Below are 16,882 nucleotides of genomic sequence, written 5' to 3' on the forward strand. Positions count from 1 at the left end.
GGCCTAGAGATGGGAGGTCTTTGGTTCAAATCTGACCTCACACACTTCCTAGCTAGGTGACCCTGAGCAAGTCACTTAACCCCCATTGCCTAGCCCTTACCACTCTTCTACCTTGGAGCCAATATTTCAAGACAGAAGGTAAGAGTTTGAAAAGAAAAGAAAAAGAAAGGCAAATCTCTTGTAACGAATGTGAAAAAACAAAACATTACTGAAGAAAAAAAAGCCTAGTCAAGCGAAAAAAAAATCCTACATTGGCCATGTCCAAAAATATCAATCTCATTTGATACCTGGAGTCCATCACCTCTCTCAGGAGGTGAGTAACAAGTTTCGTCTTTCAAATGGGAGACATAACAAGTACATATAAAAATGTATACAGCGCCCAGGTCAAGGAGGCCATCTAAAGTCTCTTTTAAGTTCTAAATGTCCCCTGAGCCATTGACTTAGGCTTTTCCTTGGGACTTGAATTGGCAGAGCAGGAGTGCCCTATGCTAATGAATTCTGGTTTTTAAAAAATACATTAAGTTGCCTTCTCAGTGGGAAAGGAACTGGTGGGAGAAAGAGTTTGGAACTGAAAACAATTTTAAATAACAAACAAACAAAAAGAAAAGAAAAGAAAAGAATAAAAATGTTTGAAGGCCAAACTGGGGAACTTTACCCTGAGTATGCCTGAACTCTGGTCAAATGTGACAGTGATCAAAGTTCACAGTTCTTATAAGGTTTTTTCTCATCAAGGCTAAATATGAAGGGAATGGCAAGATCTGGGTTTACTAGTCCGTCAGGAGTCAGTGGATATTTATTAAGTGTCCACTATGAGGACCTGAGCACAAATCTAGCCTGATATTTACTAGCTATGTGACTCTGAGCAAGTCACTTAACCCTGTCGCCTTAACTTCCTTCTGTGTAAAATGAGCTGGAGAAGGAAATGGCAAACCACTCCAGTATCTTGGCCCAGAAAACCCCAAATGGGGTCACAAAGAGTAAGCCATGACTAATTGACTAAACAACAACAAAGTTATGTGCTAAGTGTTGAGGATTCAAGACAGTCCTTGTCCTCAAGGAGCTAACAATCTTTTTAAAATTTTTATTTTAATTTAAAAAAAAAACCCTCACCTCCCATCTTAAAATCAATACTGTGTATTGGCTCCAAGGCAGAAGAGCAGTGGGGGTTAAGTGTCTTGTCTAGGATTCCATAGCAGGAAGTATCCACCTAGCTGCCCCCTAAGATCTTACAATCTAATGAGAGCAGGGATGACCTACAAAAAAGATGTTTCCAGAATGGCTAAAAGGGATGGACAGCTTCCCCATGCCCTTAATTCTGACTGCTTCCCTGCCCCATTTTAGAAAAAAATCATTTGGGCAGATAATATAATATAATATAATATAATATAATATAATATAATATAATATAATATAATGTAATGTAATGTAATGTAATGTAATGTAATGTAATGTAATGTAAAATAATGCGATATAATGCAATATAATATAGTATATATTTTTAAACACTTACCTTCTGTCTCAGAATCAATATTGGTTCCAAGGCAAAAGAACAGTAAGGGCTAGACAATTGGAGTTAAATGACTTGCCCAGGGTCACACAGCTAGGAAGTGTCTAAGGGCAAGTTTGAACCCAGGACCTCTTGCCTCCAGGCCTGGCTTTATCTACCGAGCCACCTAGCTGGTCCCAATAAAAGCCTTTTTACCCTTCTCTGTCCCAGAAGAGGAATGCATCTGGGGCTCGGTGGGGGCAGATTTGTTAGGTGGGAGAGTCACTCTGCCTGTTTTCTGTCTCCTCTCTCCTCCCTGGCCTTCTCCCAGCTGAATTCTCCACATACCTCAACTTCTGCCGCTCTCTCCGGTTCGATGACAAGCCCGACTACTCCTACCTGCGCCAGCTCTTCCGTAACCTCTTCCATCGCCAGGGCTTCTCCTATGACTATGTTTTTGACTGGAACATGCTCAAATTCGTGAGTCACCCCCCACCCCACCCCTTCCTGAGCCGCCCTCCTTGGAGGCTAGTGGAGAGAGACGGGAGGCGGGCTGGAGGTCTGCTGCTGGGTTCGGCTTGGCTGGCCGTGCCCTGCTCCCCCTTGTCCCGGCGAGAGGCAGCATCCGCAGGGGCGCAGAGGGTAGGTGGCCCCCACTGGGGTAACTGCTGTCTCTGTCAGCAGGGCCAGGCTGGAGACGGAGCCGAGGTCCCGTCTCCTGCTCATCCTGCGGCCCAGGGACCGAAGAGCTGGCTTCTCTCCCTCAACCTCCTCCAGGCTTCTCGCTGGGGGGGTTGGGGGTACCTTGGCAGCTGCCTGACCACCTTCCTCGCCGTGGCCCTGCTGCTCTCCCTCCTCTTCCCCGTGGCTGCTCTCCACGCTGCATTGCGTGTGGCCCTCTTCCCCCCAGCCTCCCTCGCTGACAGCTAGGATGCCGAGGGCGTCCCTCCTTCCCTTCCCCCCGGGGTTGGGGGGAAGGCCAAGCGCCATCCTTGGGAGTCTGTTCTGGCATGGCCGCCATCTTGCCTTCGCTGGAAGGGGCCTCGAGGGGTTCTTAACGAGGGTCGGGACTGCTTTAGAACTTCCCAAATCCCCATGTCTTGTTTCTTCTAAATCTCTTCCGGGAAAGGGAGCTACCCCAGGACAGTCTCGTTCTTTCGAGAAAGACGTCAGCTCACACCCAGGCCGCTCAGGCCAGCCCATGTACTGGTAAGGACCCGCTGGCTTGGCCTGCCCTCGGCTTCTATTGATTATTTCTCGGCGCTCTTCTCCCAGCCGCCAGGCAGCTGAGCTCCCCCACTCTTTGCTCTGTGTCCCCTTCCAGGTGCCCAACGCCCCTGGGCACCCAGTGCCATGCAGAGGAGCAGGTGGAGGAGGTTGAGGAGATGGAGGAGATGGGCCACCTTAGCCACTGGCCGGTGGTCTGGACCCCAGGGCCCCAGTTCTGACCTCACGGACACACCGTGAGCACAAAGCTACGAATGTCTACTAAAGCAGGATCTGTGGATAACGCCCGGCCTGGGGCCAAAATGGGACCAAGAGCGAGCCAGGAGGGGGCCCCAGGGCGTGCCCTGCCCCAAACAGTGACAGAGCCCAGGGGTACGGGCGAGGTGTCTTGGATAGTCTCAAGGAGGGCATCCTGAGGTGGTCCTCTGATGTGCCCAGAGAGCTGAGATGAAGCTGAGGATGACGTGCATTTCCTTATGCTGAAGGGGGATGCCAGATGGGACTAGACCGCCATCTTGATGGCCTACCAGTGATCTCTGTACCAAACTCGAGCTCATTAAAAAGGCCTCTTCCTTACTCATCTGGCCATGACTGTCTCTTAATGTCGCCAATGCCGAGGAGCATGGGCCTGCTCTCCCTGAAGGGCAGGTCTCCTGCCCCCTCCTGGCCGATCCCCTCCAGGGATACCTGGTTCTCAAGCTCCTCTTATCTGCTCGATGTATTTCAGCATTTAGTCAGCACCGGCTGTATGCTGACATAATGGACACTCTTGCCAAAATCAGTGGTTTCATTCTGGCTACTTCTTACCTTGCCCTCAAGGCCTGCAGAATGCCTGATATTTCTCTCTGCAGGAGGCTACTTTTTTTCCCAAATGAGGGACAACTGAAATCATCCATGGTAGGAAAGGGACATCACACGGTGAGCCAGGGAAGAGGATGGAGCCAGGGTTCGGGAAACATTGCCACAGGGTCACTAAACTGCTGTTGCCACCTCCCACACGAAAGCTTTCCAGGCCTTCTCCATAGCTACGACAATGCTTTCTCATTTGTTCTTTCTAAGCCAGAAGCTAGAGATTCAAGAGAGGGTATACAATTCAGCAATTCAGCCCAAGGGGCAGAGGCAAAGAAGCCATGCAAAGGCTTCATCCTGGAAAATGTGTATATGTGTGTGTGTCTGTCTGTCTGTCTGTGTGCGTTCTATTTTTTCTTCCTTGTCATTTACAAATTGGTCACCAATTCCCAAGACATGATCGCCTTTCAGGGACTATAAGAAATTCCATTGTGGACATCATACCAAATCATCAGCCATTCCAAGAGGGTTCAAGCTGCTGTGACTCTGCTTGATGAACCAAGGGGTATGACTTCTGGGACAGAACCTTTAGGAATCATAGAATTTTAAGAGTTGGAGGAGATACCAGAAGCCATTTAGTCTAATGCATATCAGAAAGGAACCCCCACTGTAACACATTTGATGGATTGAAGACCTGCAAGGAGGGGGAGCCCATCCACCACCTCTTGAGGATATCCATTCAAAGAAAGAAGGGAGGGATTCCTGATGAGCCCATCTTGGAGAAGGCTGAAGAGCCCTGCTGGGTTTCTGGCATTCTGGATTCTTTCTCATCTGTGTCACTTGGATATCAGACAAGATGAGGCAATGCTCAACAGATGCTCCCTCCAGACCCAAGACCTTCAGGTTGGTGGCATCTCTTAGGAAGGTTGGTAGGACCACCTACACCCACTATTCTATGGGCACTTTCTTGGCTGTGGCCCAGTGGCTGGGCTTTCTACAAGGGTCCACTTTATTTTGGATTTGACTGCTTTGAATGGACATTTTCCTGATCTCCCATCACTGTTGGCCATAGTGACTTGGAAGATTCCCCATGTAAGGAGGACATCTTCAGAAAACAAGCTGATAGTAAGACATCACAGATATGGGGCTAGAAGGGACTACAGGGAAACCCTTGGCGACATCTCTGATGAGTAGTTATCCAGCCTTTGCCTGAAGACTTCCAGTGACAGAAAGCTCACTACCTTATGAGGAAACCCATTCAACTTCAGGGCAATTCTGAGCATCAGGATGTTTTACCCTGGGCTGAAAGTCAAGTCAGCGGAGCCTCCAACCACTGTTTCTTGTTCTGCCTTTGGGGCCAAATAGAATGGGGTGAATCTCTTTTTTGTTTGGCATCCCTAAAAATACTTGAGGCTTCAATTACCAAAGTCTTCCTTCTCCAGGCTGAGCATCCCCATTTCCTCAGAATCCATCTCTACTCATACATGAGGGACAATGGAGAGTGGAGACATCTGCGTGTGGTATGGTCTTCATTCCTTCCACAGTTCACTTTGCCCTTCTCCAACATGTCCAGTTTGTCAATGTCCTAGAAAAAATGGGGCTCAGGAGTTCTACTATGGTCTGATCCAGGCAGAGCTGAGCAGAACGCTTACTTTCCTGGTTCTAAATACTGTACAGCCTTAGTCTGCATCTTTGTCTCACCCCACCTTGATATACCAGAAGGAAAAGGGCCAAAATCTTGTAAGCCACTGGATCTTAGCACATAGAGTGCTGAGCTTGGAGTCAGGAAGATTTGTGTTCATATCTTGCCTCATACACTTACTAGCTAGGCAGCTCTGGGCAAGTCACTTGACCTTCTGCCTCAGTTTTTTCATCTGTAAAATGGGGATCATAATGGCACCTCCCTCCCAGGGTTCTTGTGAGGATCAAATGAGATACTATTTATAAAGCACTTTGAAAATCTTAGAGTGCTATATAAATATCAGTCATTATGATGATACCAATGACTGTGTCATGATCTTGGCCCACCACTCGGAGAAGTGAAGAAGATGAGGGATGGATGTGACCATCCCCTCACTTGGCCCTTTAAGGGTCTTTCCCTTTGGCTTTGTTTCTTAAGATTCCACTTTGTTTCTTGACATTCCTTTCCTTTCTTCTTCCTTCTTTCCCTCCCTCTTTTCTGTCCTGAGCCCAGAAAAAGAGGTCAGACAGTTCAAACCTGAATCTGGTCTGGGGAATAGACATGGGGATTGAAGTGCAGGAGTGACTGGGAGTCTGTAAGCCCCGGGAACCTTTGACTTTTGATGACCTGCCCTATTCAAATGTGTTAACTCTGAAGATCTTCTAGGGGGAAAGAGCAGGCCCCCACTCATGAGGAATAATGGAGAGTGAGCTCCTGGCTCACCTGTGAGGTCCCTTTTGCTCTGAGAGCCTATGGTTCTCTGCAGCAGTCAATGAGATGACTTTGACAGCCCTCCCAGTCTTCTTCCCCATTAGCTGTGTGACTATGTATATGAGCTAGATTTGACATACAAGGGCCTGGGTTGGAGTTCTGGCTAACCCATTTCTTACCTGTGTCTCCTTGAAAAATGAGGGGTTTGTGCCATAGGATCTTTAGGTCTCTTTTCATTCTAAATCCTATTCTCCATCCTAGTTTGGGACACCTCCATCCTCATAGCTTTCCTAAGTTGTTGCCTCTAGAAGGGGCTTTTGAGAAGGGTGAGGGCTGAATGGGGCAAGAAGGCGAGTATTGTCTGAATCTTTCTCCTTTAGGGAATAATTTTTAAAATTGCTTCTACATTTTTCCAGGGCTTCTCACATTGGTCACTTCCATTTCTACCCCCCAGCAGTGTTGTTATCCAGTCATTTTTTCAACCATGTCTGCTTCTTCCTGACCCCATTTGGGGTTTTCTTGGGAAAGATACTAGAGTGGTTTGCCATTTCCTTCTCCAGCTCATTTTCAGATGAGGAAACTGAGGCATACAGGATTAAGTGACTTTCCCAGGGTCTCACAAATTAGGATGTGTGAGTCTGGATTTGACCTCAGGAACTTCCTGACTCCAGGCCCAATGTGCCATCCACTGTACCATATAGCTGCCAAATCAGTAACTCCCTGAGAGGGGGATCTGAGACACTGCTAATAGGGTTGAGGTCTTTATTTGCTTATTTAAGTTCCTTTGGAAGCCCGGTAGGACAGATGTGAAAAAGGTTTTTATTATGAATAGAGAAAAGGAAGTAAGTTTAAGAAATGACTGAAATACTCATCCAGATTGAACTCAAGCAGAAGAGGGATGCCATATTTCATGGGATTCCTTGTCACTCCAGTGCTTCAGTTAGGGAGAACCATGGGGGGTTCAGGTAGCACCCTGACTTTCCTCCATCCCCTCCCTGCATTGATCCTTGGAATCCCCTCAATACCTTCTCTAATAATTCAGGACCTGTTGTTATCAAACAGTAAACATTTATTAAGCACCTACTGTGTGCTAGAGGCTATGCTAAGCACAAAGAATATAAAGAGGAAAAAAAACAGTTTCTGCTCTTAAGGAGCTTTCAGTCTCTCAGGGGAGACAATAGTTACATATATAAATATATACAGAATTAATACAAGGCTGCTTGTGACAGAGGAACCACTACTAGCATCTAGGAGGGGATCAGGAAAAATCTCATATAGAAATGATGGTGCTTGAGTTCAGTATTGAAGGAAGGGAAGGTTCTCCAAGGCAGAGGGAAGACCTTCCAGGCATGGAGGATGGTTGGTGCCAAGACCCAGAGATGATGATGTAGTATTATGTGGGAGTTGCTGCAAGAAGGCCTTTGTATTTCCAAGCCTGATGTTCTCTATTCTCTAAGATGGTTCCTTTTTAAAATAATATTTTATTTTTCCTGTTTTTGTATAATAATTTTTAGCCTACATTTTCCAAAACTTTGAGATCCAAACTCTCTCCCTCCTTCTCTTCCTTCCTTCCTCTCTGAAATGGTAAGCAATATGATCTAGGTTATACATGTACGATCACATAATTTCCATTTTAAGACTCAGAGAAAACAAAAGCAAAAAAAAAAAGCCACACCAAGAAAATAATGAAGTAGAAAATAGTACGTTCTGATCTGCATTCAGACTATGTTACTTCTTTCTTTGGAAGTGGACAGCATTTCTCATCATGAGTCCTTAGTTTATCTTAGATCACTGTTTTGCTGAGAATAGCAAGTCATTCATAGTTAATCATCATACTCTATTGCTATTACTGTGTACAATATTCTTCTCATCCTGATCACTTCACCTTTCATCAGTTCATAGAAGTCTTTCCAGCTTTTTCTGAAATCATCTTGCTCATCATTTCTTATAGCACAATAGTATTCCTCACAATCATACACTACAACTTGTTCAGTCATTTCCCATTTGATGGGCATCTCCTTAATTTCTAATTCTTTGCCACCACAAAAAAGAGCTGCTTTAAATATTTTGGTACCAATAGGTCTTTTCCCACTTTTTTTGTTTGATCTCTTTGGGGTGCATACCTAGTAGTGGTATTACAGATTCAAAGGGGATGCACAGTTTTGTAACCCTTTTTGGGCATAGTTCCAAATTGCTCTCCAGAATGGTTGGATCAGTTCACAATTCTACCAATAATGGATTAGTGTCCCAAGTTTCCCACATTCCCTTCAACATCTACCATTTTCCTTTACTGTCATATTATCCAATCCAATTGATGTGAAGTGGTACCTCCTAATTGTTTTCATTTCCATTTCTCTATTCAATGTGGACTTTTTCATATGATTATAGATAGCTTTGATTTCTTCATCTGGAAACTGCCTGTTCATATCCTTTGACCATTTATCTTTTGGGGAATGACTTGTATTCTTATAAATTTGACTCCGTTCTCTATATACTTGAGAAATAAGGCCTTTATCAGAGAAGACAGCTCCTTTTGCTGAGGTTTGCATGGAGAGGAGTGGGACTGGCTGGGTGGAACATGCATTCCCACCCATCCAACTTACACATATCTGCTGCCTGGTAATTGCAAAGCTTGGGACTGGGGTAGGGACAGGATCCAAAGCACATCTTACATACAAGCAGTTCAAGCAACCTCTCCAATTGGTGATCATAGATACTAGCAGGCCTTTCTTGAGCTACTTGTGGCATTCGGGACTCCCCAGGAAGCTGGCTCTTCTTCTTAGGATCGGGGCTGGAAGTCACTCATTAGGGAAATCCAATGGGATATTCCCCTTCAGCTACAGGTTGAGAGCTACCTCATGAGGTTCCTTCCAACTCTGGGATCTAGGTCTCTGGGATTCCCCTTGAATTTAGCAGCACCCATCATTTCCAACACCTAGAGAAGGCCTGGACTCCTATGGTCTTGGAGGGTTTTGCCCACTTCACAAAGATCTCCCTTGGATCTCTTTGGTTTAAATGGAAATGTCCGGCAGATAAAATGGAAGATTTTTTTGGTAGTTCTAAAGTGGAATGTTTGTGGGTCCTCATGAATCAATAAAGGAAAAAGAGGTGGGGTTTTTTTCCCCGAGTAGGACATCTTATGTCATTTTAACATCTTAACCCCAAACACTAGAGACAGCATGGTTTAGTGCAGGGGTCGGCAACCTTTTTGGCCGTGAGAACCATAAATGCCACATTTTTTTAAATGTAATTTTGTGAGAGCCGTACAGTGCTCACAGTGCGCGCTCCTGTGACAGCGCCTAAAAAAAAATGGACTTTATGGCTCCTGCAGAAAAAGCCATACGTTGCAGACCCCTGGTTTAGTGGATAGAGAGCTGGGACCTGAATTCAAGTCCCACTGCTGGTTACTTCATTTCTCACCAACCACAGGCAACTTTTGAAGGGGCACACCGGAATTGGTAAAGGGAGTTTCCTCATTTGGGAGTTCCCTGTACTGGTGAAACTTCAGGTGTATGGAAATTGAGTGTTTCCACAGGGGGGAAGGTCCCTTCAGGACCCCTCCCTTCTTTCCTGGGAGCCCAAAGATGGGCTCCTCTCAGCTGCCCCCTTGCCCCCCACTGCCACTTTGGGATTAAAGGTGTATGAATATGTGCCCCCCAACTCAGCCTTGAGCTCTCTCCTCTACAGATGCGGCCCCCTTCCAGCCATCCCCCTGCCCTTCCCTGCGCTGTGCCCCAGGACCAATTAGGTAACTTGCCACCCCTGGCTCTTCGCTCAGCTCTCTGGCTTCTTTCTTTCTCTCCTGGACCTTGCCTTCCAAACTGGGGATGCTGCTGAAGAGCAGAGCCCCAAGGTTCTTCACAGCCTCTGTCCCCTAGGGGCTCCTGGCTGGTCCCACCCAGCTCTAGCCTCCAGCACCAGGGCTCCCTTTCCCTGGCTGTCAGAGGAACTGCTCTGGGAGCACAAAGGGAGACCCCCCTGTGCCCCCCAGGAGCCAGAAGGGGTGGCTGGGGAGTATAGCGGGCATGACAGAACACCCCCTTCTGCCTTTTGCTCTGAACCCTTTCAACCTTCTCCTTCATCTCATGTTCCTCCTCTCTTCTGGCCTTGATCTGCGAGTTTCTGGGTTCAAATTTTGGTTCTTCTGTCTCATAACCGGTGTGATCTTGGGCAAGTCACTGCCTCTCCTCTGGGCCTCCATTTTCTTCTCTCCATAATGAGGGCATTGGACAAAATGATCTCTACGGTGTCTTCTGGAACTCCGGCTGGTTGCCCTCCCTTCCTCATCCCCCTAGTCTGGGAATTCCCTTCTGTGGGCTAATGGCGCTATTTCCTCGGTGGCGCGATGCCAAACTCTTCCCCATCCCTATTTTGTCATTCCCTCTTCCCCCGTCCCAGCAGGGTGCAGCCCGGAACCCCGAGGATATGGACCGAGAGCGGCGGGAGCACGAGAGAGAGGAGAGAATGGGACAGCTGCGAGGGTCTGCTACGCGGGCCCTCCCCCCAGGACCCCCTGCTGGTGCCACTGCCAACCGCCTCCGCAATGTGGCAGAACCCGTGGCTACCAACCCAGCCTCCCGCATCCAGCAAGCTGGTGAGTTTGTGGGGCTGGGAAGAGGTTGGGGGAGGGCTAGGAGGGATCCCTCCCACCCCCACCCCAGGACAAAGAATTGTTCTAAGCCTAGAGGCTAAAAACTGAATCCCTTGCCTCGGGTCACACTGCTAAGTGTCGGCGCTGGGATTTGAACCCAGGTCCTCCAAACTCCTGCCCCATGCCCGTGTCTTGTCTTCTCTGTACCTCTAGGCAATACTTCTCCCAGAGCGATCTCACGGGTAGACCGGGAGAGGAAGGTGAGCATGAGGCTACACCGCGGGGCCCCAGCCAACGTCTCTTCTTCCGACCTCACCGGACGCCAAGAGGTGTCCCGGATTTCAGCATCACAGGTGAGTGGTTCCGCTGCCGCTGGCGCATGCGCGCTTCATTCCTTCCCTCCCGCATTTAACCAGATCTCCTTAAGGGACTTACAGAGCCGTTATAGAGGCTTAGATGCTCAGTAAGGCGCTCAAGATGCGGAGAAACCCAAATGAAATCCTCCTCGCCTTCCAGGAACGTGCGCCTTCCTGGGGTAGAAGGTAAAGCACGAGGGGCCAAATGAAAGATAGAGAGCGAGGCATTTCCAGGGTGAAGGGCGTCAGCGTGTAGGGGATCTGGAAGGGTTTCATAGGGCAGGAACAGGAGCTTTGAAGGAAGCCAGGGAGTGCAGGAAGGGCTGTAATAAGTCTGGAAAGGGAAGTCGGGGCCAGATGGCAAAGCCAATCGGAGGAGGAGGAGGAGGAGGAGGAGGAGGAGGAGGAGGAGGAGGAGGAGTCTGTATTTGATCCTGGAACCCCGGAGGCTTCTGGAGAAAGGGAAGTGACAGGATCAGGCTTGGGAAGACAGGTTTGCCATCCTACAGAGGATGGATTGGAATGAGCCTGGAGATGGTGAGAGCAGTGAAGAAGTTGTGGTCCTGGCAACCTGGGATGCGCCAGAACTGAGATTGTCACTGTGGGAGGGAAGAGAAGGGATTGGTGACAAGACTTCACAGCTGATTGACTCGGAGGAGTAGAAAGGCTAAAATCCGAGGAAAAAACGAACAAAATTTTAAAAATAGACGAGGGATGATGCCACCTAGGGTGACTGGAAGGATAATGGTGTCTTCAGTGGAAATAAGAAAGTGTGGAAGAAATGAATTTGAGGGGAAAGATAGTTTAGTTCTGGGCATGTTGAGTCTAGGGATGCTTGTTTTGTTTTCATTTAATTTTATTTTTTTTTTCAATGAAGAAAAGTCCATCTCCTTTGTATTCCACCTTCCCAGCAGGGACCCCAATCAAAACACCAAGACCTCTCTAATAAACATGCATAGTCAAGCAAAAAAAATTTTTTTAATTCCTATATTGGTCATTATGACCTCTGATTTTTTTTAACCCTTATCTTCCTTCTTAGAATCAATTCTTTGTATCAGTTCCAAGGCAGAAGAGCAGTAAGGGCTAGGCAATGGGGGTGAAGTGACTTGCCCAGCTTGTCACCCATCTAGGAAGTGTCTGAGGCCAGCAGGCCTGGCTCTCCATCCACTGAACCACCTTGCTGCCAAGGGACATCTGATTTGAAATGTCCAACAGGCAGGTGGTGATCTGGGACTGAAGTTCAGGAGAGAGTCTGGGGCTTGGAGTTGTCTGTGTAAAGGTGATAATTAAGCCCATGATGATGAGCTCACCATAAAAGAGAGTGGAGAAAGGGAATGGAAGAGGGCTCTGGAGGTAACCTGGGCTTAGGAAGCAGGACCTGGGGGCTGATCCACCAAAGGAGATAGAAAAGGAATGGTCAACATAGATTAGTATACCTGTCAGATCTGTGGGAAAGGAAGGAATTTAAGACCAAGCAAGAGATAGAGAATGTTGCAAAATATAAAATGAATGACTTTGATTATATCAAAGTAAAGAGGTTTTATACAAACAAAACCAATGCCACCAAAATTAGAAGGAAAGCAACAAACTGGAGAACATTTTTATAACAAAACTCTCTGACAAAGGTCTATTTTCCCAAATATATAAGGAACTAAGTCAAATTTACAAAAAATCAAGCCATTCCCCAATTGACAAATGGTCAAGGGACATAAATAGGCAGTTTTCACATGATGAAATCAAAACTATCAATAAGCACATGAAAAAGTGTTCTAAATCTCTCCTGATTAGAGAAATGCAAATTAAAACTATTCTGAGGTACCACCTCACACCTAGCAGATTGGCCAATATGACAGCAAAGGAAAATGATAAATGTTGGAGAAGATATGGAAAAATTGGGACTATAATACACTGCTGGTGGAGTTGTGAATGGGTCCAACCATTCTGGAAGGCAATTTGGGATTATGTTCAAAGGGCTTTAAATGACCATCTGCCCTTTGACCCAGACATATTGCTGGGTTTGTACCCCAAAGAGATAATAAGGAAAAAGACTTGTACAAAAATATAGCCGTGCTCTTTGTGGTGGCAAAAATTTGGAAAATGAGGGGATGACCTTCAATTGGGGAATGGCTGAACAAATTGTGGTATATGCTGGTGATGGAATACTATTGTGCTCAAAGGAATAATAAACTGGAGGAATTCCATGTGAACTGGAATGACCTCCAGGAAGTGATGCAGAGTGAAAGGAGCAGAACCAGGAGAAAATTATACACAGAGACAGATAACACTGTGGTGCAATCGAATGTAACAGACTTCTGTACTAGCAGCAATGCAGTGACCCAGGACAATTCTGAGGAATTTATGTAAAAGAATGCTACCCACATTCAGAGGAAGAACTACAGGAGTGGAAACACAGAAGAAAAAACAAACGCTTGAACACATGGTTTGATGCAGACATGTTTGGGGATGTGGACTCGAAACGACCACACCAATGCAACTATCAATAATATGGAAATAGGTCTTGATGGATGACAAGTTAACAAGATGACAAGATGACAAGTTAAAACCAGCGGAAATGCGAGTCAGCTATGGGGGAGAGTGAAGGGAGGGGTGAAGGGGAAAGTAAGAACATGAATCATGTAACCATGGAAAATTTTTCTAAAAAAATAAAATTTAAAAGAAAAAAAAAGAAAAAAATGATCAACCACATTGTGCGATAGGAATGGTTTTGATGTTCAAGGATCACTCTACTGCAAATATGAATAACAGAAATATGTTTTGAACAGTGATACCCAGTGGAACTGCTTGTTGGCTTTGGAAAGGGGAAGAAGAAAGTGGGAGAGGGGGGGATTATAAATCATAAAAATATTCTAAATAAAAATAAACAATTAAAAAAAAGAAAAGAAAAGGAATGGCAAGCAGGTAGCAGGAGAACCAAGAGAAGGTGGCAGCATGAACTCTTAGGGAAGCAAGAATGTCAAGGAATACAAAGTCGTCATCAGTTAGGTACTGCAGAGTGGCCCAGATGGATGAAGAGGGACCAAAAAAGGCTGTGGGACTTGGTGCTTCTGAAGTCATTAGTTACTTGGGAGAGAGAAGAAAGAAAGGAGGGAGTAGATTCATTCATTCCAGGTGTGGAGTTCCTGCCTGACCTCAGATGTGAAGTGGGGTGAGAAAAGAAGGCTCTGACCTACTTTTCCTCCAGCCCAAGGCCATTTCTTTTCAATCCCTTACCTTCCATCCGAGAATCAATACTGTAGATTGGTCCAAGGCAGAAGAGTAGTAAGGGCTAGGCAATGGGGGTTACATGACTTGCCCAGGGTCACCCAGTTAGGGAGTGTCTGAGGCCAGATTTTATCCCAGGACCTCCCATTCCCAAGCCTGGCTCTCGATCCACTAGCTGCCCACCTCAAGGCCATTTTTAAGGAAGTTTGTAGCTGTTGGCCAACCTGAACAGAACCCTGAGCCAGGTGTCCAGACCACTGGGTTCTGTCCTTTGTCCCACCCTCAGCTATCTTTAGGATCCTGAATTAAAATGGATTTATTCTTTTCATTCTCCCACTGTGTGCACTAAAATCCCAACAGTTGCCATCCATACACTGACTCATCAAGTCTTCACATTAATCCTTCAAGATAGGTGCTTCTTTTATCCTCATTTTTCAGATAAAGAAACTGAGACTTTAGAGAGGGGGTATCAAATTTCCCATCATTACCCAGCAAGGAAATGCCAGAGACTGCCAGGACTTACTATGCCCCCAAGCCTTGATGAGGTCCTGAAGGAAAGCTCCAAGACAGGAAACCTGGCCCCTGCCTTCCCCAAGCTTATAGGCTAGAGAAGCTGTGTATCATTGTGGACAGAGTAGGGAGACCTAGGTTCAAATCCTGCTTCAGAGACTTCTAACATGTGTGACCTTTGGGGGGGTGTTGAAGGGAGCTACAGTTTCCTTTTTTACAAGTAGACTCTGTCTCCTCTCTGGTGCCTCCATTTCCTCATATGTAAATTGAAGTGTTTGGACTAGACAGCCTCCACGATGCATTCCAGCTCTGTCCATAATCCTTTATAACCTAGACCCCCCTTCTTCTCCTCCAGACAAGCGTGCCATTTGATCACCTCGGGAAGTGAGGGGAAGACGCCACCGGACCAGTGTTTGCTTAGGTAAGTCACCTTCTTGTTGGGTGACCAAATCCCCTGGACTTTATCCTCCTGCCTATATCCCCACCTTTAGGACCTGTCTAAGGGCAGCAATAGGGTATCCCAGCCTCCATCTGGGCATACTTCTTTTGGAAGATGGAATGGGGGAGAGAAGGGAGGCAGATGAACTCTAGAGAGTCATCCAACATTTATTAAGCACCTGTTCTGTGCTGGGCACCAGGGACATAAAGAGAAGGCTCAGGGAAAGATGGACTACCCTATTCCCTTCCCTTGGGGACATTGACTTAGAAGGGCAGGATTTCTGGACCTGCTGATAAATCTGATTCAGTAAAGATTAATTAAAGATTGCATAGGGCCAGGGTAAATTGACTTGCCTAGGGGCACACAGCTAGGAAGTGTTGGAAGCCTAATGTGAACCCTTTCTTGGGTTCTGTGCCCTACCTTCAAGGAGATGGTTTCTCAGAGTAGAGTAGGACATGTGCAAAGGGAAGTAGGGAGTTACTGGGATACAGGACAGAGGTCAGTCCTAATTCTTTCTCTTTCTTTGTCCCCCTTCTAGTGTCTTCACTCTATTTTTCTTTTAAAAAAATTTAAAAACACTTAAAAAAAAGAACAAAAAGAAAATGAAAAAAAAATCCCACAAAGCAGACAACAGATTTTTGTTGCTGTCTGGGGTTTTTCTTTCTTTCCTTTCTTTCTTCTTCTTCTTCCTTTTTTTTTCTTTTTGCCAATGGAGAAGAGACACGAAGCTCCCACTGCACCGATCTCCGGCCCTGGTGTCTGCCTTCTTCCCCAGTCTGCCTTCTGCCCTCTAGACCCCACCGAGGGGCCCTTTTGGGAACGCCACCACTCACCCCTCCTGGAGCCTTGCCAAGCCCCTCCTTATGCCTGCCCCGTCCCCCTGCACAGTGGTGGTGGTGGTGGGGCTCTCTCCTCCTCCTTCAAGCCCAGGCTCGGGAGTCTCCAGGGGTCAGAACCCCTCTGCCTTCCCACCACACACTCCTGTTCTCTGTGTCAATGTTGATCCCAACCTCCTCCGTGTCCAAGGAGCCAACCTCTGGATGAAGAGGAAAAGGAAGGCGTGGATGGACAGAAGCTGTCTGGATTTCATGTTGTTCTGTGAAAGTAAACTCATGACACCCTCGAGGCCCTGACTCTGTCCATGGGGGCTTGGGTTTCTTGGTTCGACAGGCCTCAAAGCCACAGAAGACTCCAGCTTTCAAGGGTCACTCGTGGGGCCACCGAGCTCAAGTCACTGGATGCTTCCGTGGCATCCCCTCGCCATTCTCTTCTTAGCACTGATGCAGGCGTTGGCCTGGGCTGAGTTGGAGGCCTGGGCCCACCTCTTTCTCTCCCTACCCCCTGGAGCCTGGCAGGGAAGGGAAGGCGGCTGTGACCCCGGAGCCTCAAGAGGATTTCCCAGAAGCTGGGGTAGGGGGGTGGGGGTGGGGGGCAGTGATGGATGGTGTGGCTGTGGGTATGTCCGAGAGCGTGCCTGTCTGTGTGTGTCTATTGGGTTTGTGTATTCTCCAGGATGAGCGTTAAGGGCCTGGGAGGGTCCCTGCAGGATGCTGTGGGACAGCAGGCCCCTTCTCCCCCCAACCCCTTCACTCTTCAGTTTGGCTCTCCCAGTTTTGATGCCCAGAAGGCCTCTCTCCTGGGCTGCCCTCCTCGGATCCAGTCCTACAGCGGAGGGGAGCACCCCCACTCCCACCATCCTTGTTGGAAAAAAGAAATCCTTGGGAACGATTACTACCATGGACAAATGGGAAGAAATTGGCTCTTGGGTTTCCAGTCATCTGCTGGGGGCACCAACCCTCCCTCTGTGACCTTCTGCTGCCCTGTTACCCCAGAGCTGGGGCCACCACAGCCCCTATGGGATCCATGAGAG

The 16,882-nt window shown here is 47.2% G+C and overlaps 1 protein-coding gene across 2 annotated transcripts in view; it reads left to right on the forward strand.

The window, feature by feature from the left end:
• CSNK1E (casein kinase 1 epsilon) overlaps window positions 1-16,387 on the forward strand; it is a 59,019-nt gene extending 42,632 nt beyond the window's left edge. The window contains exons 6-10 of one of the 2 annotated variants that reach the window (XM_044679392.1): window positions 1,818-1,966; window positions 10,296-10,488; window positions 10,699-10,838; window positions 14,929-14,994; window positions 15,551-16,387. In XM_044679392.1, the coding sequence (XP_044535327.1) occupies window positions 1,818-1,966; window positions 10,296-10,488; window positions 10,699-10,838; window positions 14,929-14,961 (515 nt within the window). In that variant the 3' untranslated portion in view covers window positions 14,962-14,994; window positions 15,551-16,387. Of the gene's footprint in view, window positions 1-1,817; window positions 1,967-2,615; window positions 2,696-2,810; window positions 3,290-10,295; window positions 10,489-10,698; window positions 10,839-14,928; window positions 14,995-15,550 lie in introns of those variants that run through there. The other variant, XM_044679393.1, reaches the window with a different exon arrangement.
• The last annotated feature ends 495 nt before the right edge of the window (window positions 16,388-16,882 follow it).

Source organism: Gracilinanus agilis, chromosome 5, assembly GCF_016433145.1.
Source record: "Gracilinanus agilis isolate LMUSP501 chromosome 5, AgileGrace, whole genome shotgun sequence".
Classification (NCBI taxonomy): Eukaryota; Metazoa; Chordata; class Mammalia; order Didelphimorphia; family Didelphidae; genus Gracilinanus; species Gracilinanus agilis.